The following is a 27,579-nucleotide window of genomic DNA, read 5'->3' as shown; positions in this document are numbered from 1 at the left end:
GCAATGATTGCAGAATGGCTTTGCTTTGTTGCAGTTACGGTATCAGAAGTGCTTAGTAGCCAGACCTCCTTCACAGAAAGTTCGGCCGCCGCCACCTCCTGCAGACTCAGTGACCAGAAGAGTTACAACTAATGTAAAAAGAGGAGTCTTGTCTCTCATTGACACTTTGAAACAGAAGCGTCCGGTCACTGAGATGCCATAGTTGTGTAAGAGAGAAGATTCTCCTGCAATTTGACTGAAGATAACAGTAGCTACACTGAGGAAATGAACGGACAATGTCTGACCTTCCACTTCAGTTGCTGATGCTTTCTCTTCAGAGAATTTCCCCCTATCGAAACAATGTTAGACAAGCATGTTCTCTCGTTCTTGCCACCATCGTGTGATATGAAAAGAAGCATGAATAATTTTTTTGCTGTCAGTGAGTTACATCATGGGCAATGGAAGGTCTGTTTGATTGTAAATACATGAACATTACTTAAACTCACACAAAAAAGAGAATATGGCCACATCCCTCCTAGTGAACTCATGCTATAAAGTCCTTGGAGTGAACGATGCCTGAGTTAAAAGTTTCATCTTCTTTAGCTGGATTTGTCACAAACCAATCTTAAATCCTACAGCACTTTGCTCTTTTTTCAACACTGGATTAGGTATCAAGTATTAGCTACAATTAGCTACAATTAGCTACAATTGAATTACTGTAGATTAAATACCAAGTTTTATTTTTTACAGAACTACGCCTGTTTTAAATTGTTTGGCAGCATTGGTCTAGCAACTACTTTAACATCTCCCTGACATGTTTCTAAGTCATAGTGTCATTATATCATCTTCCGGTTACACATTATGGTTTCACAGAAGAATTGTGTTTAAAACCAAACAAATTATGAAAGATCCAGAAGTGTTTTCAGTAACTGAGTGATCAGGGCGATCCACTTTTCAGCTTTAAACATACAAATTCAACTGCTGGCTGTTAAATTTATTCTCCTAAATCTGATCATTAATTAATCAAAAATACTGTTTGTTTCATGGAGGGCTCAAACCAATCAGGAATAAGAAAGGAAGTAGTTAGTGATTTTATTGTCTTATGACTGTTATAGAGACTAAACTATTCCATACCGTTTCTATACAAGTGTTCGATTAAATGTTCAGTTCAGTGTCTGGTTGCATAATTCCCCCTTCCCCTCAGAGTTTGTTGCTGAATACTTAGCACGCCTGAAGAACAATTACATTTTTTGTTATTTAAAAAATTTCATGAAATTTTTGTTATTTTTAATGCTCTTATAACAAATTAAGAAGAGAGTTGTTTTTTAACAAGATAATGTTTGAGGTACTATAATTGGATTTCAATGCTTTTGCTCCAAAGACTTCCTCTAACTGATTTGCTTTACATGCCTGCAGACCCTCACAAATCAGCCCAGCATTGCCCTCAAAATTGTACCTCAGGCTAATTTTGAAATGCAGTCATGCATCTTCAATCTTTCCCTTTGTCATCTTCCTGCAGATTGGTACACGCTTTGGAAATGGAACATTAAGTATGTTTAACTAGTGTTAAAAGTGTTTTGCCTCCATTTATAGCTAGGTTCCAAATAAGTGTCTCCCAAGTCTGCAGATCTTGTCCTACTCCAACGATAAAGGAGCAATGACAAAGTTCTTGTTACAATAACTCTTTTTTTTATTTTACTAAGCAAGAGACTGTTATAAACAAACTGCTTTTTTATTTCCTTGTTCAAAGAAATTAATGACCACACCTGGCAAAGTAACTTAGGATCACAACAGGAAAGGAATGATGATTCAAGAAATTTCTGCACTGAAAAATGCAGGAAAATCATTACTAAACTCAGCGTGATGTATGAGCAAGCTGGCTATGCAACTATTGTAATTAAATTCCGCTTTCTACAATACCCTGTGAAGAGCTGATCCTCTCTGGATCTCAGATCTCTTCATGACCACAATTCTGCACCTCAGGCACTGAAGCAAACTGTTTCCCTCTCAAGGCTCACGCACTTGCCACCTCCTTTGCGCCACCTATATTGCCTGTACAGCTAGAGAAGCTGCTTATGCTGAGTACACAGGGAGAGCTGGAGGGGAGGGGATGCAAACTCACCCTCTTTAGCAGTACCTGTGGTTTAACTGACCACAGAGCCAGATCACAAAGCATGGGGATGGCAGCTTGCATATAGCTTCTGTAGTTTCCAGTACTGATCCCAGTCACCTCTGTTAGGAGCAGTGTAAAACTCACTTGTCAGAGAATCACAGAACTGTTTAGTTTGGAAGAGACCTCAGAGGTTGTCTAGCTCCAAACCCCTATCAGAGGGGCACTTTTCACCAGAAGAGGTTGCCCATCCAACCTGATCTTGAACATTTCCAGGGATGACTGCTCTCAAACTGTGGTGGCTAACACTATACCCTTAGGTAGGATTGTGAAGTTAAGAGATAAAAGTTTCCTTGTTCGTCATTGTGCTAGTGATTCACATTTTATTTTATTTTAAATTAAATACTTTGATGGCATCTTTTTAAAGTTCCTGCCAACGTCATGATTTGGGATTGGCAATTGTTGTACAGCAGTGAATTAATTTTCAACAGTATAATTAAATTTTTTCATTGCATCTGTGCAGTGCTGATTCCCCCCAAGAGAGATCCAGACTCTATTTAACTAAACCAACACTTAGCAAACAGTAGTGTAAAGGTTCTACATCCATGTTGTCAAAGTCAGGAACATCTGGTTAGCTTTCATTAGCAATGTGTGCAGCTGCAGGCAGGGCTGAGGAGAAGACAGAAAGGTATTTAAAAGCTGTACATCACTCGCCAGTGTGTGTTTTAAGAGGTTTATGTCTGTTAACAAAATGCTGTTGATTTTGCAAATATTTAATGTGTGCTTAATGATCTGACTATATGTGGCCTTTTTGCTTCAGTAGAGCTCCTTATTCTCCAGAAGATTTAATATACACCCAGGTGTTTGCAGAATCAGAACCTAATATTGCAATGCCTATTATCTTTTGTTTCAGACACTCTTTTTTTACCATGGCCAAAAAAAGTATGTATGGGATGTGTGTGTGTTTGAGCAACTGCAACTGCTCTAGTTGATGTTATAGCAACCCTTCAGTTATCTATGCATTTTTTTAATAATACCTAATGATTCTGTAGGCTGGCAGCCATGTTCACTATGCCTTGTATGTCTGATGCCATATTCTAACTTAACCTGTTAAATACAGCTTAAAATATTTTTATTTTATTTATTCTATTTTTACTGAAATATCCTCCATTATTATGTTGATGTATTGTCTTTACTGGATGTACTCTTGTAATATTCTCCACTCTGTATACTATAGGTTGCCTAAAAAAGGCAGGCTTTGTAATTATTTATAGTCACATTTTTATTGAAGTCTGTAGAAGAATCATGTAAAGCAAAGCTAATTTCTTAATTTTTTTCAATGCAAGTAGTAAGTTAGAGGTATCACGTGTCAGTCAGTCATGTCATTAACACGCTCCCTTGCAGAAGCAAGGAGATTTATATTCACAGTCAATGACTAATAGATAAAAGCCTTTCTTTTGAAATCTGTAGTGCTGGCTGTAGGTTTTATTTAAGCCACTTACTGCTTCATTTACAGGGTAGCAAGGAGGTGTGGGAGATGCAAGGCTATGGAGACCACCTACAGGGTGGTTAACCGGGAATAACAAAAATAGCATAGGAATGGCATAGATTCCATTCACAGTAAAACAAGGATGAGTGATACACTTCCTGTGCAGAGTCACCTGTACCTAACAAATATTATGCCCTTTAGTGGCAGAGGAACAAAAATTGTGGAATATCTAATAGCTTACACCAGTTCTCTGTCTCTCCTAGGAGTTCTATATTTTTTAATTTTATCAAGCATTTAATGGATCATTTATCATGGAATCTAAAAGCATTAGTACATCACCCATAGAAAAGAGAACATTCTCATTTCAAGAGCCAGTATGGGCTTGGAATTTCAGCATTACCCCCAAATGCATTACTCCTTTCTTGGGCACGTTACTTAACACATTGGCACAACGTGTGCTGTCCCGTCAGCCAAGGCAGGTTTGATTTAACAGCAGTAAGAAAGAAGGAACCACACCCATTTATTAGCAGAGCCCAGTCTTACATAAAAGTACCTGACTGACAACAAAAAGGACAATTTTCCCTGCTGTTGACCACTTCTCCACATTTAAATGTAATCTGTTCTGAGAATAAATTTAGCTGCGTAAAGTGATTGTCTCAACTGTTACTGCTCCATGAAACTGAGAATTTATTTTGTTCAAAATGGTGGTTGAGGGAAAGGAAAAACATACTGGTGGTTTAGAGGCAATAGCAGCACAATGAAGAGTTTTGTATCTATAAAGCTGAATCAAGAGTTTCTAGTTGAAAAATTACAAATAGACAACTGGATTACAGAAAAATAGTTACATAAGATATGGTTTTACTGTAAGAAGCCATTGAGTGTTATAGGCATCTACCTACAAGCCATCCAAAGGCAGTCCCAGATGTTGCCACCATGTGATGTTCCATGCTTACAAAGTAAGCTGCTGACCTGTAGTTGAAATATTCACTTTCTGATATTCTTGGTAAGACATCAAGATTGTAATTGGTTTAACCTCTATACTGTGTCAAAAATGAAAATTCCTCAAAGCAAGATGAGGCCAAGTGTGGGACATCATGGCACATATTATGTAAGTAGCCCAGAAATTCTGTTATTAAACACACAATGTATGTTGTTTTACAAGTAATTTCAACTTTAATAATGAATGATACAAATCATTCTTTAACTGCAGAATCTCTTTATTTTAAGCACTTAACAACCACATTGGGAAAAAAAAAATCTCCATAATGTCCACTCCTTCCATCCAACATGTAGAATCTCTCCTCCTACTAGATGGTTTGAAATAAAATAAGAATTTCTTTTTTTCCGGTTGTACACATGGCATGTGTACGGGTCTAAATCTGTCCTTATGAGTTTGTTCACAAATCAGAGTAAAGTTCACTATGTTACTGGAACAGGTAAGGAGAATGGATTGCTCATAGGGATATGCAGAAGGTGAGGGATGTCTTTGTGTAGGACAGCTGGCTCACATTAAAATGCTGAAAGAAATTTTCACTGGTTCTGTGAAGCAAGGATATTTATAATGAATGCCAGCTGTCTACACTGCTGGTGTAGTATCGGTCACATACTTTCTTTAAAAGGTACTGCTTATCCAGTGACACTGACTGGTGTGGGTGAAAACAAAATAGAGATGTTATATTTTCTCTAGATGGGTCTAAATCCAGACTCATATGTCAAATCGGTTAAGTTCCACACTATATTGGTGATGCTCCTGCCAACACTCTTGCCAAGTATCTGAAATGGTTGCCTAGAGGAAAATTTCTGGGCCACAGCTACCTTTGCCTTTCTGTATTGCTGTGCTGTCTCTATTTCATTTTAACAAGTTCTAAATACAATTCAGATTTCTTGTTAAAATTATCTCTGTGCCTTCCTCTATCCTCTACTCAGATTGCAAGACAGTTGTGGATATTTTATAGCTATTTTATCTTTGCCAGCAAAAGGGAGCAGCTTAGAAGCCCGTAGATGTTTCCAAAGACAGGCAGCTACTCTTTGTCCAGTCATTATTCAACTGACTAGCAGTAACATTTATAAAAACATTACTTTGACGGTAGCAACTGAGAACTGCTTCTTTTCAACTAAGAACTGTTTATGTTAAAAAATTGATAAAATGCAGTTATGAACAATGCTATAGTTTGATGTGACATTATGATAAAAATTCTGTAGTTTTAGCATGAGAATATTTGGTCTATTTTTCACTGTTGGTATTTCAATGCACACTTAAGTAGAAACCAAGAGAGCAAGTACTAGAAAGCCTATGCATGGCTTTAAAGTACTTGGCTAGTTTCCTGTACAAAAGTTCACATCTAGTTTTAGAAATAAAAAGTGAGCTAACAGGCTTGCTGTGCAAGACTTATTTTCCACACATCAGTCTTAAGCGGAAACTCACAAAAATGGTACCTAGCACTTGTAAAGAAAGTCCAGTTTAAAAAATTCATTCTCACTTTAAAAACATCAATTTGAAACTGATTACTTGTACAGGTTTAGGTCACGGTTGGGAGCTGGATGTATGATTTAACTTGACACTTTAAAGTGTATAGCAAGACACAACAGTTTTTTGACCTCACTTCTCCTAACAGTATCAGCCTTAGGCAGCTGAGCTCAATTCACTTTCAAGTGTGATTACTGGATTAAAAGTTACTATCTAACATGGATATTTCTACATAAATAGCCCATATTATATCTTTCCCAAGGCCAGATTATCCTTACATAAAGATATACCATAATGTAAAAGTATTGATTAATATATAGGAATTTTTACCTTCTTTACAAAGGGAGAGCAGAGTCTGAAGGTTCATACAGCCAAGTTGGCTTGACCATTTTTGACCAGGGCGGTGGAAATATCCAACAATTTGGACCCTGTGCTCCAGTCTGGCCATGAAGGTAATGTTAAGTTGATGCACTGGGTTTGTTTCATTACAACATTTCATATAATGCTATCAGTGGAGGCAAAGTGATTGTCAGGGGCTTCAGTACAACCCTGTTCTGTTCCGCGTGTGCCTTTTGAGCAGGTGTCTGTCTCTCATACGCCTTGCCCAGAGGTGACAGATGAGGTGTGGGTTTCAGCACTTTAAATGGGGCTGTGTGTGAATCAATGTTCACAGATTTCTTCAGCTCAACACAGCTGTCTGTTTAGGGTACATTCTTTAGCTGTGCATTACTGACTGCTGACTGCTGACTGCTTTAGACATGGATGTTACTGGCTGCTTTTGTTTGGCATACATTCTTTGTTGTATGTTACTGACTACTTTTTCCGGGCCGCATTCTTCTGTTGTGTGTTACTGGCTGCTTTTTTTTGGTTCACATTCTTTCGTGGTGTGTTATTGGCTGCTTTTTTTTGGTGCACGTTCTTTTGTGAGGTGTTACCGGCTGCTTTTTTTTGGTGCTCATGGTCTTCATGTATCCTACAGGCTGCTTTATACACAGGAACTTCAGCCTTAACATTAGCTCCAGTTTGGTGGTGAGGGGGCTTTGCAGCTTTTGGCTTACTATCACTAGCAGTAACCTTACGTTTACGTTGTTTTACCTTCTTCTCCTTTTTCACCTCTTCTTTTGGTTTTTCTTCAACAATGCCTTCTAGTAGTCTTTTTGCTGCAGCAGAAGCCAAAATGTCTTTAGCTTTTTTAGAAGTATCTTTCTGAAAATTTCACAGGAAACAACAATGAATCTAAGCTACAATAGAGAGCTCCATGAGAAAAAGACAGCAGAATCTAGCAGAAGGACTTAAGTCACATGTGATAAATGCTAACCAAATTACTTATTCGCAAAATTAAGAACTTGACTTGTGTGAAGAGGTACTGGATAGACTCTTCAGAGGCATTCTTTTCTACTGACCCAATGAGAGGAAACTCAGTTCTGGGCTCTGTAATGTGTGTCTGACTTGTGTTTAAATACAGCTGGTTGCCAAGCCCCATGCAGCCACTCGCTCCCCCACCAGCAGGATCAGGGAAGGAACTGGAAGAGTAAAGCCAGGAAACTCCTGGCTTAAGATAAAGACTGTGGTTCCCTGGGAAGACAAGTGCCATAACTCCAAATGTCCTCCCATCCTCCTCCTCCTCTCCCCCACTTTATACAGTAAGCATGATGTCACCAGGTCAGCATCCGAGTACATAAAGAGAAATGATGGAGGAGAAATTATTTACAACTAGCTAAGAAGACGGTTTCTGTAAAGAAGGAATTTTGGATTAAATTATAAGTACGTTTTCTACTTTGTCCAAAATGTTCGTTTCCTAAATCACCTAAAAACTGGCCATTGGAGCAATTGCTTCTTCGTAGTAAAATTTGACCCAAAAAAATTACTTGAATTAACTACCTGCTCTAGTGTTTGTTTCTCTGGAGAGAGACAATATGGTAGAGAGATGCACATAGCACAATTAACTAAAACTCAGACCAAGTTAAAAATATTTAATATTGTAAAGAAAGAGGTCAATAATAGGTAACTTGAAAGGCTTTTCATATGTAATTTTCTTACACTTAATAAAATCTAACTTCCCCCGAGAGGCAAGCTTCTTTCAAGCACTGTAATCGCAGTATGACAGAAAATGGTAAAAATAAGCAAGTAAGATCTCTTATCTTTAATTGGCAATGAAATTCTAATTAGTTCTTCCCCACAGCCCTTCCAGTTTTGCTGGGAAAAAAATGGTATTTTTGTAAGAGACAAGAGGAAAATGTTGATGCTCAGAGATGCAAACTAGCCCTTTAAGACCTTTCCTCAGGAATCATGCAAAGACTTTTCCATTTACTCAGCAAAAGCCCCCTGCCTTTCAAACCACATTTGCATATGCCTTAGTTTGGGAAGGAAACATATTCATACCGATTTTATTCAAATTATAATAGTGTCACCCATAGGGATTAAGATTTCTGCTGCTTGGATACTGGAAAATCTTGGTGACACATATAACAAATACATTTACTAGACACCATTTATCATGATCAAGCTGTGTATTTCATTCCAAAGTGTTGTAACAGCAGTATATTTCCTTTAGATGTTGCTGGCACTAACTTGGATCACAAGCCTGCTCTGATCATGAAGAGCTCCAGAAGAACAGGCACATCTTTTAAAGCTGTGCTCAGCATAAAACTCCAGAAGTGGCACATTTCAATTCACCTTTTGGTCTTAAGACAACTACAGAGCAGCCGGGAATTTTCTTTCAAATGTTTCATTTTATTTTTTCTTCCGTGGAAAATTGCAGTGCTCATCTCCTGTGAAGTGATTTAAAATGGTTATTTTTGTAACTTACCTCTCTCTCTAGAACAGCTAGGAAACAACCACTGGAAGTTTCTGATGGCTCAATTTTGAAAAATATTTCAGTGGAAGACTCTGAATCGGAGCAAGTAGAAAAAACAGAAGGAATAAGCCTGTAAAAAAGAAATGGAAGACCAGAAAATAATATTTAAGAATATAAAAGGAAATAAACAAGTATACATTAAGAGTAATCTTCAAATTATGTCTTTCAGTAATAGCTTTATTGTAATTTTAAAAAACTGCAATTCAAGAAAGGCATGAGAATTAATCTTTTTGGAATTAATTGGATTTTTACTTTTTTTCCAGTAATTTCTTTCTTTTACCAATTATTAAGTATATTAATCACCAGATAATATATAATCAGAGAATGAAAAATTTATGTTCTTTCTCAGGTGTGCAATTATTGATTTATCGAGTTGTCCCTGAAGTTGAAGAATGGTCTGAAAACACTAAGCAGCTTGCAGAAATTGTAGAGGTGTTGACTTTTAGTTATATATGCTCATAATAAATATCTATCTAAGCTAAAATCTTAAGTTGGGAAAATCTGCTATTTGTTCTAACTGAGTGATTCTTCTCCAATTTTACAGTTTTGCAGTGCCTCTGTGGGGAGGGAAGAACTAGCCTCTTCTCATATTCTCCTTGTATTCCTGGTTGTTACAGAAATGCCTGATTGTTACAAAGCAGTCTTAAAGACTTGGCTCATAAGGCTGGCAAACCAGTACTAAGCTGTCTCAGTACAGAAGAACACTATCAAAATGTCCTTTTGTAATTATAACCCCTTCCTCCTTACTGAGGACTGTAAGATAGAGTCCTACTCCTTAATGCTCCACTAACATCTTGTGACAGAAATCTTTTTTCTAAGATGGTTACAGAGAAATGTATTCAATATTTGAAAGCAATATCCTGATTTGGCTGGCTAGTTCACTTTTAATGGGAAGTCTGCAAAACTGTTTGTTTCCAGCTTCTCACTGTGATCTGGATTTTTTTTTCTATATTCCTTGGAACTTGATAAAACAGGCTACACAGTTCACATCCTCCTCACATTACTAAATAAAACTTAAGTCTTATGACACAGATTTTTGATTTTAGATCAGCTTATTCATTGGAAAGAAAAGCCCAGCGGTAATCTTTTATTGATGTATACAAGTTACTGTTCACCAGGAATCCCTTCAACAACCCTGAAAAATGATGCAGAAATTAATTCTAATTTGATAGGCCAAAGCAAAATGCATGAGTGGTTTAGACTGCACTTTATACACACTTGTTGGCCATGTGTACCCTTACTTTATATAAAGCTGTTGCTGTAAACTCTCATATCCTAAAGGTAAGTTCAGCTTAACCAGTGCGAACATGTTTGAAATCACCCTTAAAACTGCACAGCCAGCAGGGACCCCAAACTCCAACAGAGCCTTAATTTGTTTGGCACCACTTCACTGCTGCAGAGTAATTCCAAAAGATAAAATGCACATAAGCAAAATTGTTTTAAGTGTTTCCTGAAAGCCCTCAATTTTCTTGGAAAAGGGAATTAATGTTCAGTACATCTTTGATGATCATACAAGATGTTTTATTATGACTCGTCTCTCAAAGATACTACTGTGAACATGGGGACTAGTAACTCTGCAACAGCCTTTCATGTTATACTGCACTGTTTTTGTCAAGTAAGTTCTCTAATTAATTCTAAGAAAAGCGTAAAAGGAATTTTTGTAAGTAGTACATGCATCTTAAATAGCTTGAGCTTTCATCTTAAGCATAATCACTCTGTATATTTTATTTATGGTATTCTATTACTGCTCTGTTCATGCTGGTTACCAGAAGCTTTATTGTAGCAAGGACTATGATGAAACATCCAAGATACTGCATGACAGTGAAGGAGGAACTGAATCTGAAATTGTCATTTATGAAGCTCAATCAATCTTCAGTCAGAAATTTGCTGAGGTCTGAAAAAAAATCTTAATGCAATTCTATTGTCCTTTTCTTACCATCCAAGATGGCCTTTTTAAAAGTGTAAGTATGATTTGGTGGTTTGAAAACATTCATGATCCTTCTGCAAAACAGTGAACAGATTTGGGGTTGGCTGGGTGGGGGAGCGGGGGTGATTTACACAAACAGGATTTTTTAAAACAATAATTAAAGCTCCAGGAACTTTTTTTTTAAATAATTTTTTGTATGTTATAAATTTACATATTATTTATGTTCAATAATTTAGAGACCATTACATTACAAGGTCCCCCAAGTTCTCCCCACAGAGCTGCACAGAGGTCAAGACAGACTCCAGAAAATTTTAAATTCCATAGGAAAACACAAGCAAGGGGCCATAAATGCTTTTGGTCTAGCACACCATCACTGGCAAGACATACCCTGATTTCATCCCACTTACTGTAAAAATAAATCAGGCAGGCAGCTATTTTCTATCAGTGAATTTCAAGAAAGATGCACTTTGTTGCACTGTGTCTTATGAATAATATACAACTTTTAAACCGTCTTTGGACTGGCCACAGTAATTATCTACCATTTTAATCCTGCAAAATTTTGTCACACTGAATATCTTGAGCCACAGTACCTTTCCCTTTGATAGCCAGACTATTAACATCATCTAGGGTAAGATAAAATCTAAAAATATATTATTACACTTCTGTGTTTTTTATAACATAAACTCTTTTAAACCTGCATCCTGTAATCCACTATTGTATTTATGTGCAAGTGAGTGTCAATTGTTTGCATTTATATGACTGAAAGGAAAATCCAGAAAACACCCATCAGTGTTTAACAATTCCTCTGGCTGACAGGGGTGACAGCTAACAGGTTATAACTACATATGAAGTATACAGCATACATCCTTCTTTCATATATATTTGTATTTGCCATGATTGCAGAGGATGATCTCTTACTGTAACCTGTCCTTCCCAGAAGTCATTCATCTGAATACAGCAATGAGCAATCCTACAGCAAAGGGTTCTTATTTTTATCTATTATTCTTACAATTCAAGATTTAATTTTTTTCCTTTGAAATTGATCATTCTACATCAGAAACGGAGAGCATGCTACCAAGTTAGTTTCATTCTCTGAGTATTAATGCAATAGTAGCAATAGCTCTATCTGTACAATGTCATTTCCAACCAGTGATACTTTCCTCCCATCTTAATTTCAGATAAACAAAAGTATTAGACGAAAAAGTCAATAGAGTACTGCTAAGCACTCTCATAAACAGAAAAAAATGGCATGACAGACAGCAAAAGCTATTTTAATTTCATGCAAAATATATAGCAGTCTAGGATGAGAATTATGCTACAATTTAAAGTCATACTTTAATTTTTCCACAGATACAATTACTCATTCTGTACCTATATCGTCGTACTTTTCCTCCCTCCACTCCACATTCCAGTGCTTTATTCACTACAAGTTCATTTTCTTCTGGGTAAATTGAACAAGTGCAGTAAACAATACCTTGTACTTTCTTAACTACAAAACAAAACACAACTTTTTTACTCTTCAGATTCTTCATACAGACCATGGTTTGGTAAAAATTAAAAGCATCATAAAAATTATGTCACTTTTACCTCCTGATTTCTAGTGTTTTAAAATAATTAAAATACTTTCAAATATTTGCAGATTTCAGCACAAAGTCAATGCTGTCTCCAGTCTTTTCACACAGTTACAAAAGAACAGAGGAAGAAAGTGGCAGCATGCAGATGGAGGGAGACTACATTTGCAGAATTTCCAGAGTATAACTAAGCCATAAGCCAGTTCTCTACATAATACTGAAGAGTATTGTATTAACGTGTGGTGGACACCAGGACACAGGAACACCATCAGACTGGAGGAAATCACTATTCAGGGGGGTTTGTTACATGTTTATTGTTAATTAATAGAGTAATCAGTGTATTTTTACTATATTAAAACTGGTGATAATACAATGGAATTGATAGTGCAAAGAAATTGGGAAAGTAGCACACTTACATTTCAGTGCATGAATCAACTCATTAAGCTGCCTCTCAGCAAGAATACGGAGTTTATTCTCAGACACAAATCCCTGGAAAAGGTCTCGTAGCAATTCTGCATCTAAAAGAAGAGAGTAGTAAATTTAGTCTTGGAATTTGTATTGGTGTCTGAAAATTCAGTTGTTTGTAGAAGCAGACCTCGTTGTTACTGGCACAGTGTGAAGATAGGTTTTACAAATTAGAATACCAAGGAGTGCTGATTTATTTGCCTTACTTCTTTACCTGTCATTACTGGTGCCTCTTACATGCTTCTAGTTAATGAAAATTGTACAGTGAAAGGACTTATACAAACAGTCAGTAAAGGAATGTAATCAAATAGAAAATTATATACATGTTGGTATCTTGAAATAAATCTTCTGCCTACAGTCATTTTACTTAAAAAAGCTATACACACTCTGCTCCCCAGAATCATCCGCAAACTTTCATACTATGAACCTGAAGCAGTCACAGAATTACACAATATAAGTTATTTTATAGTATATAAAAACTATATATAGTATATAGTTACTTAAAATACTATAGTAATTAAAATAAGGAAGGTTTTTTTAATAAAATTATACAATTTACTGAAGCACCTACATCGTCTAGACCACAATACTTGGATCTATTTCTACCATAAACTACATATTGAATCAAAAGTTACCTCCATCTTCACTTGAAATAAGCTCCAGTGGATTGCCAGCACCCAATCCAGAGGATTGTGGTATCAGCAAAATAACTTTTGCCTTTTCAAGTCTTGAGTCTGTTGTTTGAAGCTCAGTAAAGTCTTCATATAACAACTGAATATCTGAAAAACAAGAAAAACTCAATGCTTATAGAATGCAAGCAAGTTTGCCTACAGGTGATACAGGTGCAGAGACTGTGGTATTACACAGAATTCGACAGAGCTAGAGCCTGCTAGATGCAGATCCTCCAAAATATGGCCTATGGATTTCAAACAGATTGAAGGGCTGCATCTTTTACTGAAAAGACAGTTAATGGGGTTGCAGTCTTGCTGCATTCTGTACTGATTGTGTCCTCCAGGTAAACTGAACAAGTGCTTGTGTTTTGGATTAACACTCTCAAACAGCTGGAAATCAGACTGAAAGCATCAGCCAAAACACCAAAAGTTCCTGCTACCAGCTACACCAACTGCTACGTAGTAGCTACTTCTGTAGAAAAAAAATCACCAATATTTCAGGAGTTTGCATCTATAATATGGTTAGACTGCAATTAACTTGACTGTAGCTAAAGAGCTATCAGGTCACTTTGTGACAAAAAAAGGTGTTACTGCCACCCCCAAGTCTCTTAAGAGGGATCTCTGAGTTCTGATAGAATTAGTCCATATTTACAGATATCACAAACATCTGTATTACAATACTTTTTGAATACCAATTGTTTTATCACCTACTTTCACATCCCATATGACTGAAACTTTTCCTCAGTTGTTCTTTTTTTGCCGAAGATTTCACACCACAAACAAAAATTGTGGACATGCTGGGATTTGTCAGCACTGACAAATGGGCAATGGTCAGATAGGAACCTATGTGAGCCACTATAATGTCACCATCTTCACTCAGCAGTGCCTGTGCAGAGTGCACAGCAAGGCTGCGAGACTTATCCTACAAAACAAGGACACAAAAATTAAGTAAGATCAACTGTTGTGGCTTCTATGAATGCCAACCTTCTTTTCCAAATTAGGAAAGTATTTCATTGTTTTCATAGCAAATGAGAGAGAAGGGAGGAAAAAAGCTCATCAGAGATATCTGCAAATACAGAATTAAATAAATTACAAAACCAAGCAGTCACTCAATAAATTTAAATAATTAATTCTAAATAATACATTAAAAAGCATAATATCTATAGGTGAAAATAAAGTATGTATCATCCCTGTAAGGAGGAAATCCTAGCAAGATTTCCTTGTTCCGGAAAAGATAAACACAGGCCACAATTCAGGCAGAATTCATCCTCTGAGACAGCTTAACAGAGAAATGCAGAACTATTCACATAGCTCTTGATGATAATTACAGGAGAAATGCTGCCCTTGTAGATCAAAGATCAAGATTTTGCTGAAATTCGAAGAACAGAGAGGCAGACTGGAATGCAGAAAACACAGGGACAGCTCCAAAAGAGTAAATGCTCTTGTACCACTAGTGATTAAAGAGAAAACTTTATCAAATTACCTCAAAATGCAAGGAGTGAAGATACTGACCACAGATACCAGGCCTTGCACCAAATCTGACAAACTGATGATACATGGTAAGGGGAAAAGAAAGTGCTAAGCATTTAAGTTCACATCATTGTCTGTGTACACACAGCATTCAAGCACCACTCCACACCACCACAGCAATGGAGGTTTTGATGGTTTTATTTACTAATTTTGAATACTTTCAAGAAGTAACACTCAGAATTTGTTCCCATTACCTATAGGACTGTCATCTATAGTTCTTTTCTGTAAGTATTCTATTGAAAACCTACAAACTGAAATGGAATATGGAATACTGAGTCACTTTTTAAGTTGAGCAATAAATTTTGACACTAAAGTTTTCAGACATCTTGTGAAACTGCTGGTTGAAATGTTTCTGCTAGGCACTCAAGAATCATCAGACAATTCAGATGATTGTGTTGTGTTGTGTTGTGGCATGGTTACTGCAAACCACCACTCTAGAACAGAAACCTCCCACCAAACTTCACTGGGGAGTCTAATGATGGCAAGTCACGAAAAAGACCAGTGGGGGTTATGGAGATCAAGGAACTTTGTATTTTGCACAAAATACAAAGAAATGTGATCATTCCACCACAGACATGCATTTAAATAGGAAGAAATATTACAACAGCATACACTATCTACTAACTGGAGGAAAGCATATGGACTTATATTGAAACTTTACTCACATTTTCAGAAGTGAGACTGCCTCTTTTGACCACTTTTTATATTTAGTTCAACAATTCTAAGACTAAATTTTAAACATCCTATTAACTTAATTGTAGTCATCAATTATAAGCATTGACATTTGTATGCTAAATTTAGTAAGTTAGATTAGTTTGTAACCTAATTATTACAAATGTCCAAAACCTTATGAGAGTTTGTTGCTGCCTGACAGATTTAATAGACTAGTCACACAATACACAACCTCTTTCTAATGCAAACCAATTATTTAAATTTGCAGATCATCTGGCTCAAGGCTGAACATCAACTCACCTGCAGTATGAGTTTGCTATCTGCAAAAAGATCTAAATTAAGCAGTTCTTCTCTAAGAGAGGAAGGAAAAACCAATACATCATGGCAATGTTGGTCCACAGCATACGTATAATGGTCAAAGTCTGACACAGATTCAACCTTTGTGAATCCCTTCATCTCCAAATCTCTGATAACATCTTCAAGGCTGTTAACATACAACTCTGACCATTAAATATACGAGAGTTACTTAAGCAACATAGTTTACATTGATTAGAAGAATTTTTTATTTCTGTTACTGTGTGTGTATACATATGCATACATATATAGGTATAAAATAGATACTGTCTAATGCAGGAGGGAAACTTACTCTACTTTAGGCATGTAGGTTCTGGTTTGAAACAATCAAGTTATTAATAAGTCTGATACAATTAATTTAAAAAGAGGTATGTGTCTCCAGATGATGATTCAAAGCATCAAAACAGAAATGTCCCTGTGCTCAGGAGATACTGTAGTAAATTTACTGCTTGGAATGCTTTAGTTCTTTCAGTTGCTTTCAATCTAGCCCAACTGACCAATAATTTTAATGGCTGATACTGAAAGAATCCTTGTGTAAATGTAATGAAGGCATAACTGCTGAGGTTAGCAATTCAAATATCATAAAGATTTAAAGGTAAATATAGCAAGAGGTGTTTGTTGAAATGCTATTTCAGACAGTGCCATAAGTTTATATAGTACATTAAACATGGGATAAATGAAGCAGCTTTTATTTATTTCCTATTTAAGGGTTCTAAAGTCACACCTGAAGTAAGGTAACATTATCTTGAAGTGCCTATAACCGCAGCACTGAACATTGGACCAAGACAAGAGTAGTAAAACAAAATTCTTGAAAACACTATAAAATGGATTACCTGTCTAACAAAACACATAACAGGATAAACTGGTTCATGTATCAGTTAGTACAGAACTGGGAAGATCAGTGTTACATATAGAGTAGCCTACAGAATTTAAGGATTTTTAAAAGTGTATTTTAATTTCAAATTTACACTATCCTTACAGAACAAACAGCAGATTTAAGTATTATGTATTAACACACCCCCCCCCTTTGCCAAGATTATGGTTTACACTAATACACCTGCTTTTAAAGACATTTTCTCTTATTTTTTGTAACCAAGTTAATTCACCGATATTTTTTCCTAGCTTTATTTCCTCATTTATTTGGTGAAAGACCCACACAAGCAACAGAATAGTAAGAAGAACTTGGTGACAAGTTCTTGGTGACAAGAACTACTGGCAATATATAAAAACTACAAAAAAAAATATGGCACAATGGCACTGGACTAAGCAGTTTCCTGTAAGAATTTTTAATTACTGGTAAAAATATAACCTGGAAATTCTAAAACAAGCATGCAGCAAACTATATCACTTCATATGCAAAAATCAATATTCATATCAATATCAGATGATACTTTGAAGACCTTACCTGATTTTAAGTGTGTTTATCCAAAAACAGACAGGTAAAGCAGAAGCCCTTTTTTCCTGCTTCCATACGTTTTCTGGTAAAAAGTATTCAATTGAAAGAGCATCGTATTTGATGCGACATCGTGCTAATGCAGCTGCCAGTTTGGTCTTGTAACTATAAAAACAGTCACAAGTTTAATAAGTTTTATAAATGTTTTCATCATCTATTAGCAAGCAACATGTCTGTTACAAAACCATCTTGCTCAGAAACCAAATCCAAAAGGGACACCTTCTTCTGCAAGCTGCAAAAGAAAATACAGCTACAAAACATTTTCTACTGCAGACAACAGTGCAGGACTGGAATTATAACAGGTGACTCTCAAATACATCCATTTTCTCAGACAGCTCAAAAAGAATCTCAGTATGTTTTTGAAACCGCAGTGTGGGGAATACAACCATCAGATTCATTTGCATGTTTGAAAATGTAAATACATATATGTACAGAATGAGCATTTGATGAAAGCTGGCTCCTAAACATATACAGAAACAATACAAGTATGATGGCAACCAGGAGTCACTTTTACTATTATTACATTAAAATGTCCAAGAAAATTTCCAGTCTTTTCTTCCCACAAGTTTCATGCATATTCCTGATACATGGTAATTCAAAATAAATAAAAATTGCTGGTGAACTACTTCAGGTATCTTACTTACTGCTCCCAGAAATGCCTTGTACATAAGAGATTAAAGAACGTTTTGGGCCATTCTAAATCCAGCAGCAACAGAATTTTGTCTAATAAATGCCTTTTGAGTTAGTCAGCTGACTGATGGAAGAGATAATAAATATTAAAATGGTTATGTATACTGGGTTTTGTTCTAATTATTTAAAATAATAAATATTTGACAAAGTTTCATAGTAGAAGTACTGCTAAATAGAGAAATGTTATTCCATTCCTCTTGACTCTATTACACATGCAATTATGAATATTTAATGAATATTTGTTTTCCTTCCTAGAATTCTATGAATGTTTCAGCAATGCCAAAATAAGATAAGATGCCTGCAAAATAATCCACATGGTAAGGATGGTTTCTTATCTGTATTTTGCATAACTGTATAAATATGAACATATGCCTCCAAACTAGGCTCTCATAAAAAAAAAAAAAGCCCACAAAATTTCAAAGTGAAAGACAGGTTTAATAATTACCTTTAAAAGGCACTGATTATACAAATCTTCATTTTTGCTAACCTGTATCAACAAAAAATAGCTCTTGGCAGATATACCTGTATAAATAATGCCCTATTTCCTGAACTTCTGCTACAACTTCCTCTTCAGCAAAAACCTTTCCTTTTCGAAACTTTCGGTCTTGTAGGTCATAAAGCATCACAACAAGCAAGCTGGTTAACTCATCCGGCTGCAAGAGAAAAGCAACTGGATGGAGAAAGTGACCCAAAGCATGCCTTATTTCTGCAAAAAGATCCATATCAAACAGCAGTCTCCCATGTAAAAGACATTAAAAACCCTTAAATGCTTACTTGCAAAAAGATGAAAGTAATTATTTGTGGAGAGTTAATAAAATACTTTTTAAAAAAATATATATTTAAAACTCAAATATATAACTTACAAGTTATTTAGATTATCAAAATTAAAAACATTCTCCATGCACACAGATAAAATACTGTATCTTAACTTCTAATGTTATCAGAATTGAAACTTCGAAATTACTTTCTCTTCTTAAAGGAGTTTGTTAAGTAGCTAAGCTAACAAAAACTTCTTGTCTATCAATTCCTCTCTTGTGGGATTCTTCCATATGTAGGATCTGATATGCTCAGTTGTAACAACCCTTCTGCTTTTGGGATATATATAAAACCTCCTTTCTTTGTCTAAATGTTTAAACCAGGGAGCATCTCCTATTTAAGAACAATAATTACTCCATTTCAGTTACCATTGTCTGCCTCTTTACATAAAACTCTTACAGTTATTATGCTTTCTAAAATTTGCACCTTCTCACAAATGTGCCCAAAATTAGTTGGAAAGCTCAAATTATTAGGGAAATACCACCAAACACAAAATGTTAGCATAAAAGTCTTTCTTTCAAAAACAAGGCAAAGATAAATGTGTTAGATCATTTGCCTGCTCGCATCAACCTCCACAAAAAGGAGCTTTTTGTTGATAAACTCAGCTCAAGTTTATCTTGCAATTTTCAAAGGCATCAAAGACAAAACTGGAAGGAACTGCAGAATATTCTGCCAACTCTAGAATTTCTTTCCATATCAAAGCAGGAAAGCATGTTGAGCGAATAAACTGGACCAGTTTTAGCCAGTACAATATTTGTATACAGTACCGTTTGTCCAGGAAATGAACCATGGGGTCAATACATTTTTTTGTCTGATGGGATTCACTCTGTTTTCCAACTCCCAAGGACAGGAAAGAAACATTTTTTTTTCCCTGCTCACAAGGGGACACGGCTGAGAAGGAAAGCACATGGACATGGACAATATCACTGAGCATGTACTGTGTTGCAGTCAAGTTCATGGCTCGCTTTCCCACCTTTTTTCTTTGAAGGTTTTGGCTCCCAGCAATCAGTTGCAAGAGAATCTCACAAGAGATCTTGAAGATGGGTGCTTTACACAACTATGTGAAAAGGTCAGCAATGTTTCAGTCTAAGGCTGTCACATAGTCCAAAACAACAAAGGTTGTTCTGAAGTATGTTGTAGAAACCTCAGAAAAGTACTAATTACATCAACACAGAAAATAAAAATGCCTCACAAAAATGTTCACTTACTATTGAGTAGCATGGATAAGCCTTACTATCTAACAATATTTCTTCAAGAAGATCTTGATCTGTAAAAAGAAGAAAATGTTGACAAGTTATGCCATTCTTTACAAGATTCTATGGAAGTAAACCTTGTAAGTCACTAAACTGTAATTTTAAATATCATGAAAATTGAGGGCAAATTCAATCACCAACAGTAGCAACCCTATGTAATTCATTTACATGAAAAAGAATAGGCTTTAAATGTTTGATTTCACAAATGCTAATAACACTTAGCTATACTTAAATAGGAGGGATATGAGTAGTCTAATAAATGTATACATTCATCCATATTTAGGATCTGAAAAGAACCACCGAGATGAACTCAGTTGGTCAGAGCAGGGTGCCAGTAACACCAAGGTTGTGGATTCAATCCCCTTACAGGCCATTCTTGATGATCCTTGCAGGTGCCCTCCAATTCAGAATATTCTGTGAATCTGTGACTCTGTAATAACCTGAAGCCTAACAAAAATTTCCTCAGATGACTGCTGTCAGGCAGACACTGAATATTTGTTTTTCCATGTTTTCTCTGCTGCATTATTTCTGATGGCAATTCTTGGGTAAGTTTTGTACTTACATTTCAGAGCATTGAAAGCCAGTTCATAAGATGCACGCCTGGAATACTCATCTTTAAAAGTCACCATGGGAGATTCTGCGTTATCACCATACCGCACCTGGCTTTTATCCTCACTCTTTTCAGTATGAATGCCTTGAAAAATCTTAGCTGCATTTATGTATATGGAGTCAGGATAGCCATTCTTCTCAATCTGAGTCACTCTTCTTTTTTCAACAGATCCCTTTTCATCTGAAATTTTCGTTTTACTCAAAACTGAAGTACCATTTATAACATCCTCATGTGAAGACACCAAATTACTTTCAGAATCTGGCATTTTTCCAGTTACTGACTGTGTAAGTGAAAGTCACAATCCTGCTGCCTCTGCAAAAAACAAAGTTTGTACTGAATCATGACATTTTCTTTTACTAGAATACACTTTTCCCTTCCTTTTAGGGTTTTCAATAGAATTTATTTTCTTTTTCAGGCTCTAATCTTGCAAATACATATACATATAAGTATATCATTTACATTCCTATACATCTATTATCTTACAAAACAAAGAGAAATATTTATAAGAGTTTTCTTACATTATTTGTTTTCATCAATGCACATGCCAAGATTGGTTACTTGTTTCAAGAAGGCCAGTGCTTTACAATCACTTGTCCTTTACAGACTATGCACACAAGTCTTGATTCTCAGTGTCTAATAAGAGCCATTATTATTGCAGGCAGAATAGTATCTCTTACTAGGAATTCTCCTTTAATAAAAAAGACACCAAAATTTCAAAGCAGACATCATGTCTTCCAAAGAAGAACCATCTTGAAAAGAGTTGCAGTGAATTCCAAATGATTGTCCACTAACCTGCCTATCTGTTCTTAAAAGTGGAAAACAGAGATCATCTAAATGTTAACGTATTTCATGTATTATCTAAACAGCACAATTTTAAATGTAGGAAATACATCCTGAGAGTCTCTCTAGGTATTATCCAACTCTCCTAAAGTCCACGTGCATTTCTTAAATTTTCTACACATCTTACATTTACAGTAAAATAAAAATTACCTTCCCCAGAGGTGGAATAGGGCTTCAGGAAAATGAAAAAGTCCCAGAGTTAGCTGAATGCAAAAATATGCTAAAGTTCCACATAAAACGTACCTAAAGTATTGGATTTACCCTACTTGCTCTGGTTGTGATAACACGCATTTATGATAATGCCTAGAGATGCAGAAGTCATATTAAATGTTCAGAAGTGGGTTAAGCCAGAACAAATTTAAACACAGAATAAAGATTAAAAAAAAAAATCAAACTAGTGTTCCTGCCTAGGGAAGAATAATACAACAGAACTATGAGGAATTTAGCAGCTATGGCACAAAAAGCTAGGCATGGATCCACTGCTGCCAAAGACTTCTGGATATTTTAGGATTAACTGCACAAAATAGCAGAATTGGGGGGCAGGGGGTGCCAGTTTAAAAATCAAGAAAAAAAGGTTCTATTCCGATCAGATGGAAGGGGTCTTCTTTTTTGCTACATAATTTAGTTCATTACAATAAAATACATACCTCATCTTCCCAGTTCAGACATACTTGCTCAGCATCTTTTTCTTCCTCTCTCCTTTCCTGCTGCCCATCACAAAAAGCCATAGTAGCAACAGAGGATGGCAGCACAGAGTTGGAGGGGCAAGGAGAGGGACACAAACTGTTGCTTCTCCAGCAGGCAGCCATGAAATGCTCCATGCAAAGCCAGCATTCCCCCATTCCAACTCCCTTTCCCAAACATGGGTGACACTCAGCCCATCTCTCCCCTCGCCAAGACCAGCACAAGTCAGTGCCTGACTAGCCCAGCATGCTCCACACAATAGACCAGTGTGACTTCCTGAATTCCGGCAACTTATCTGGGGGAGGCCACATCTCATTCTCCTTCCCCAGGATTTGCTCTCCAAAACTGAGAGCTGTAGAAGTAACTTTTACTGTTACTTTATAGAGGCCTTAGGCCTCAGACAAACAGTTCCTTCAAGCAGGAGTTTTGCTCCAACATCCCTGTTAGACGCAGCAGTGATGGATCCATGGAGCAAACATAAATTTATTTTATGAAGCCATATTGAAACAGAACAAGCAGTGCTATCAAAAGAAAGCCCTATTCTTCACTAGAATAAAGCACCAGATCACCTAAACCAAATTAAAACACTTGTGCTTAAAAAGGAAAAAAAACCACAAACACAAATGCTTTCATGATCTTTCACACTATTTTCACCAGCAAACATAAATCTCACAGAAACACGAGCACCATCTCAGAAACTTGAAACTCAAATGTCTTCTCCATGTGAATGCAAATATTCCACTTTTGAAGAATATGCAGCAAGTGAACTATGTCTTTGGTGTAAGGACTTCGAAGATTTGTAGAGTTCCCAATTACTCTTTGTGACTTCTTTGCCAAAGCTGTTTTTGCTGAGCCACAATACACACTGCTATCAAGATGATTTAAAGAATACACTTTCCCAAAAGACAAATGTCATCCTAACAAAGATGAGATGCCAGTGTTCCGCCCTGTGCAGACATGCTGCACGTTTGCAACACTATAAATCAGTCTGAATTACTGAACGCCAAGCAAAGGACACCAAGCTGGATTAATATAAAGCTCAGCTGGAAAGAGGATCTTCCCAGACAAGAGAGAAAAGATCCTGCCTTTACTTGTGGATCTCAAGCAGATTACTCAATTGACAGGGAAAGAAAACACTCAAGGTTCCAAGGTCTCCCAAAACAGAATGGCTTGAAGGGTATCTGCAGCTTCGACTTAATAAACTCAAGCAGACAAAATAATGACATTTATTCACTGCACAGCATAGCAAGTGGTTCACACACAAACACATCTCCCATAAAAATTACTAATTCCTTTGCTCATAAACCAGTAAGTGTATTTTCCCCATTTCTTCAGTTATCACCTTTTACAGTAGCCTCTACAAGTAAGGAAGAGAGATAAACAGGAAGCAGCCCCACTGCACTTGTGTTGTCTCAAGTCCAGCAGGCAGCCCGACCACCCAGTTCCCATTCACATTTTACCGGGGACTCCATGAGAGGCGGGTATGTGAGAATGGACGCGGCTGCTCACACACCAACAAACAGTAAATCCTTCACAGCCGTAGATACACGGTAGTTTTCTTCTCACTGACTCTGTGGGTACACGGCATCTGCTTCCCAACATCACTGCCACTGACACTGAGCTTCAAAGCCTCTCCTGTCCAGCCGAGCTGGAGGGCCGCGGAGACCAGTGAGAGTGAGGACAGGCCAGCCACCACACCGCTCCCTACTGCGCTTTATTTACCACAGACGGCTGAACTCCACTCACAAACAGGCATACAGGAGGGGGGAAGGAAGGAAAAAAAAAAAAGCAGCTGTTTCTTTGTAAAACCAGGCAAAGCGTTCGTTCATTGTAACAGTGCCCTGAAAGGCCCTGAAACTCAGCCGGCTCCCCACGGCCGCTGCCCTTGGCCTGGGCAGGCCCGCGCGGCTCGTACCTGGCCGGGCTCCTGCGGCTCCCTCGGGGCGCTCCGGGCGGGGCTGCGGGCACCACCCCGGGCCGTGCCGGGCAGGGCTCGCCCCATGCCGGGCCCCGGCACGGCCCGGCCCGTCGGCCGCCCCCGCCCGGCCCCGCCGGCCCACACGCACCTGCGGCTCCGCTGCGAGCCCGGGGCGCCGCTCCCGCCGGGCTCGGGCGGCGGCTCCGCCCGCACAGGCCCCGCCGGGCCGGGCTCCATCCCCGGGGCCGGGCTCCATCTCCCAAGGCCGGGCCCGGCCCCGCCGCCTCCGCCGGGAGCACAGAACGCCCGGGCAACGGCACACAGGGGGCTGGAGCGGAGAAGCGCTTCCAGAGGTTTCCTGAACAGACCTCTAAGAAAATCCCTTCGCGGGAGCCAGAGCTGCTCCCACGCTCCTTCTGTAACTTCGGTTTGCAGGGCTTCTTTGGTTTGGTTTTTTGTGGTGGTTGTTTGGTTTTGTTGTTTGTTTGGGTTTTTTTAACCCTTTTGTTTAAAAAAAAAGAAAAAAAGTCCAAACAGCATTGATTGTGGTAAACTCCATGAGCAGGTTTACAGGCCAGAGTCACTGACACTCCTGACAGCATCTGAACGCCATCAGGGACAGAACTGGAAACCCCAAGTGCAGGAATAACTCCAGATAAGGGGCTGGGCTTTCACTAGCACTTGAAATTAGCAGCGTGATCTTGTAATGTTTTAGCTGTCTGGGCCAGTGCTTTTATTCAGACTTTGAAAACATGATTGGAATGCGCTTTAAAGTTGTTTCTAGATGTTTTATTTTCAAAAAAAAAAAAAAAAAAAAAAAAAAAAAAAAAAAAAAAAAAAAAAAAAAAGGAGGGGGAAGATTATCGAAAATATTCCAATAATCAATAAATCAGCCATAACTTTTGTGAAAAACCAGAAATCTGCTTTTCCCCTGTCAAGTTTTTTCCTGTTACATCAATGCCTTCATGGACAACTTTTAATTTTCCAGAATAAGGGGAAAACCCTTGTGGTTCTGTTAGAATCTGTGATGACTTTTGGAGTGTCATTTCTCCAACAAGATCCTGCCTGGCAGCTCCCAGAAGCATCTGTCACAGGTATGAGTGCCCTTACATAGGGAAGATAGAAGTACAGACTCTTCTGCAGCAGGGCTGCACAAAAGCTGGGTAACCAAGGCTTTGGTATAGATTGGCTGCACATTTAGTAAACCTCAGTACAAACCTTAGTATAGCTGTGTTTTTACAAATTGTGAGGTTACAGAATTTTTGGGAGCAAGCTGCATTGAAGCACACAGGCCAGTGCTTGTTATTCCTTCCAAAAACTTGGGTGTTAGCCAGATCCCTTTCTGGTATCAATCTTAACAGATATCTAAGTAAACCAAGATGTGACTCTGTGCAATCACATGCATCAGGACTAGAAAATTTTGGGAGTTAAAAACAGTGCTTAATTTGTTAATGGTACAAAGACGCCCCTCTGGTCTGGATCTGGTACGTGCTCCAGCGTGGCTGGTGCAACTTTGACAGCAGCAATTAGTTACAAAAGGAGCCAAATAGGCTGGGTAAACTTTGCACACAGCAGTTCAAACAGATCTTGAATCCTTCCTGATAAAGGGGTAAAATATGTGTTTAATAGGTTGTGTGGATCAATAGGGTGCTATGCTAGCAACAGTATAGTGGACAGAATTTTTTTGTGCTAGTTTTTCCAATTTTTGTTCAAATAGATATGGCAGCTCTTCTTAAAAGACACAACTGGAAATTGCTGCCCAAAGTCAATTTCATTTATGTGTACGAATATTTCACCTTCACTTTGAAGTAGTCTATTTTGCTAAAAGTTCTGTTAAGAATTTTCAGTACCTGGAGCTAATTGTCTTTTGAAAGAAATAAACATATATTACCACCACTATCTCATTTCCATTTTGTCTGTGACATTTTAAACTACTGTTCCCTCATAGGAAGCCCCCATAAAACTTCATATTTTAAGTTAGACTTTTTAGTCTACATGCTTTTAACTTATTTATGGACGGAGAAAAAAGGAAACTGTGTTCTGCTCCATCTGGGGCCTTTCTTCCCAGAGCTTAGCATGCTCTGAAGTTGAGCAATCTCATTAGGGTTAATTTGATGCAAGTTGAAGTGGCTCACTGGCTTGCAGGCTCAGCACTCTAGGTAGTACATGAATGAATTGCTGACAAAGTTAGAGTAGAACATTAAGAATGAAAATAAAAGATTAAATCTCACTTCCTTCCATCACAACTTGAAATACTTGAGTGTATTTGTTAGGTTAAACAATGCCAAATTTGGTAAATTGTTTCATTGAAGGCAAGCAATAGAAAACCATTAGGCTGTTTTATGTAAGATAATGGTTTAAACTATACCTACTACTCAGGGACTAGATATGGTACAACTTGAACTTGGTGGCTTGAAGATGACACAGTGCATTGAATTGATATGTAGGAGTGGGATCTTGCTGCTAAGTCACAACTTTCATCTCAAGTCCACCTGCCTATATTTGAAGCCAGGGATCTTTTTTTCCTATGTACATAATTTATCTGATTTTTATCTGACCACTTATTCTATATCATAAGGTCTTTGTGACCTTATCTCTAATGCCTTCCCTCATCCTCACTACTCTGAATACTTTTATGTATTGGCAAACTATCACATCTCGTTGCTCCTCTCCTTTTCCAGATTGTTGCTGAACAAAAAAAAAGTTGGTATATAAATTACTAAAGAACTCCACTGATTACTTCCCTTACAATCTTTTTGCCAATTATTCATCCATTCAAGGACATTCTTTCATACCCTTCTTATTTTGAAATTACAATCCCAGTCTAATAAATTATGCTGAGGCAGAAAGATCAAAATCTGCCAAACTGATGATGCCCACAAACATCTACCTGCTGATATTGTCCATGTTGATTTCTGAAACTCTCTCTCTCAAAAATCAAGACACATCAAATATTTGATTTTTCTAGTGAAGAGGCAGGTGCTGACGTGGTATAGCAAAACCTAAGAGATCACAGGAGTTTCAGTTCATCTAAGCCTTTTAAATTGTAGAAGTTTTGATTACTCATTGAATCCACAGGAATTTGTGTTTAATGGTTTGTGAAGTTCTTCATAATTAAAGACTAGCAAATCATTTACTCAAAACAAGTAAGATGTCATTAACATTCTATACCAGGATGCCATATGTAACCACATTGTTGGTGGCTGTGGAACCTGACCGTGTG

At 37.4% G+C, this 27,579-nt stretch overlaps 2 protein-coding genes and 1 long non-coding RNA gene across 21 annotated transcripts in view; 2 read left to right on the top strand and 1 right to left on the bottom strand.

Annotated features, from left to right (window-relative positions):
• The window catches only part of APBB2 (amyloid beta precursor protein binding family B member 2), a 161,645-nt gene extending 155,124 nt beyond the window's left edge, over positions 1 to 6,521 (top strand). For all 10 annotated transcript variants that reach the window (XM_083861495.1, XM_083861497.1, XM_083861498.1 and 7 more), the window contains one exon: positions 35 to 6,521. In XM_083861495.1, the coding sequence (XP_083717621.1) occupies positions 35 to 202 (168 nt within the window). In that variant the 3' untranslated portion in view covers positions 203 to 6,521. The remainder of the gene's footprint in view (positions 1 to 34) is intronic.
• Positions 6,522 to 6,819: 298 nt separating this feature from the next.
• Positions 6,820 to 24,527, bottom strand: NSUN7 (NOP2/Sun RNA methyltransferase family member 7). 5 transcript variants are annotated; one of them, XM_083861507.1, is made up of 13 exons: positions 22,402 to 23,158; positions 20,867 to 21,226; positions 20,260 to 20,318; positions 18,758 to 18,888; positions 17,498 to 17,650; positions 16,039 to 16,222; positions 14,248 to 14,458; positions 13,501 to 13,644; positions 12,817 to 12,918; positions 12,201 to 12,318; positions 10,839 to 10,903; positions 8,855 to 8,972; positions 7,144 to 7,251 (listed from the first exon to the last, which is right to left on the bottom strand). In XM_083861507.1, the coding sequence occupies exons 2-12, from the start codon at positions 21,177 to 21,179 to the stop codon at positions 8,872 to 8,874; spliced, it is 1,581 nt and encodes a 526-aa protein (XP_083717633.1). In that variant the 5' UTR covers positions 21,180 to 21,226; positions 22,402 to 23,158; the 3' UTR covers positions 7,144 to 7,251; positions 8,855 to 8,871. The 5 variants fall into 5 exon arrangements, with proteins under 5 accessions (XP_083717631.1, XP_083717630.1, XP_083717629.1 ...); XM_083861505.1 differs by lacking the exons at positions 10,839 to 10,903; positions 22,402 to 23,158 and adding an exon at positions 24,505 to 24,527 and having other exon boundaries at positions 6,820 to 7,251; XM_083861504.1 differs by lacking the exons at positions 10,839 to 10,903; positions 22,402 to 23,158 and adding an exon at positions 24,354 to 24,420 and having other exon boundaries at positions 6,820 to 7,251.
• Positions 24,528 to 24,625: 98 nt separating this feature from the next.
• LOC310909237 overlaps positions 24,626 to 27,579 on the top strand; it is a 31,124-nt gene continuing 28,170 nt past the window's right edge. For all 6 annotated transcript variants that reach the window (XR_014590041.1, XR_014590042.1, XR_014590043.1 and 3 more), the window contains exons 1-2: positions 24,626 to 24,801; positions 25,345 to 25,450. This is a non-coding gene — a long non-coding RNA (uncharacterized lncRNA). The remainder of the gene's footprint in view (positions 24,802 to 25,344; positions 25,451 to 27,579) is intronic.

This window comes from Zosterops lateralis (genome assembly GCF_965231275.1).
Source record: "Zosterops lateralis genome assembly, chromosome: 5".
Classification (NCBI taxonomy): Eukaryota; Metazoa; Chordata; class Aves; order Passeriformes; family Zosteropidae; genus Zosterops; species Zosterops lateralis.
Note: the sequence above shows the minus strand (reverse complement) of the source record. Positions and strands in the feature narration are given on the sequence as shown.

Bases quoted from the DNA above. Each gene is read 5' to 3' on its own strand.
- NSUN7 (XM_083861505.1), bottom strand. From the start codon at position 21,179: ATGCCAGATTCTGAAAGTAATTTGGTGTCTTCACATGAGGATGTTATA. The intron at 17,651-18,757 runs GTATATCTGCCA...CTGTTTTTATAG, and splicing joins ATAGGGCATTATTTATACAG to TTACAAGACCAAACTGGCAG. The intron at 13,645-14,247 runs GTAGGTGATAAA...CTTGTTTTTCAG, and splicing joins CAGTCATATGGGATGTGAAA to ATATTCAGTTGTTATATGAA.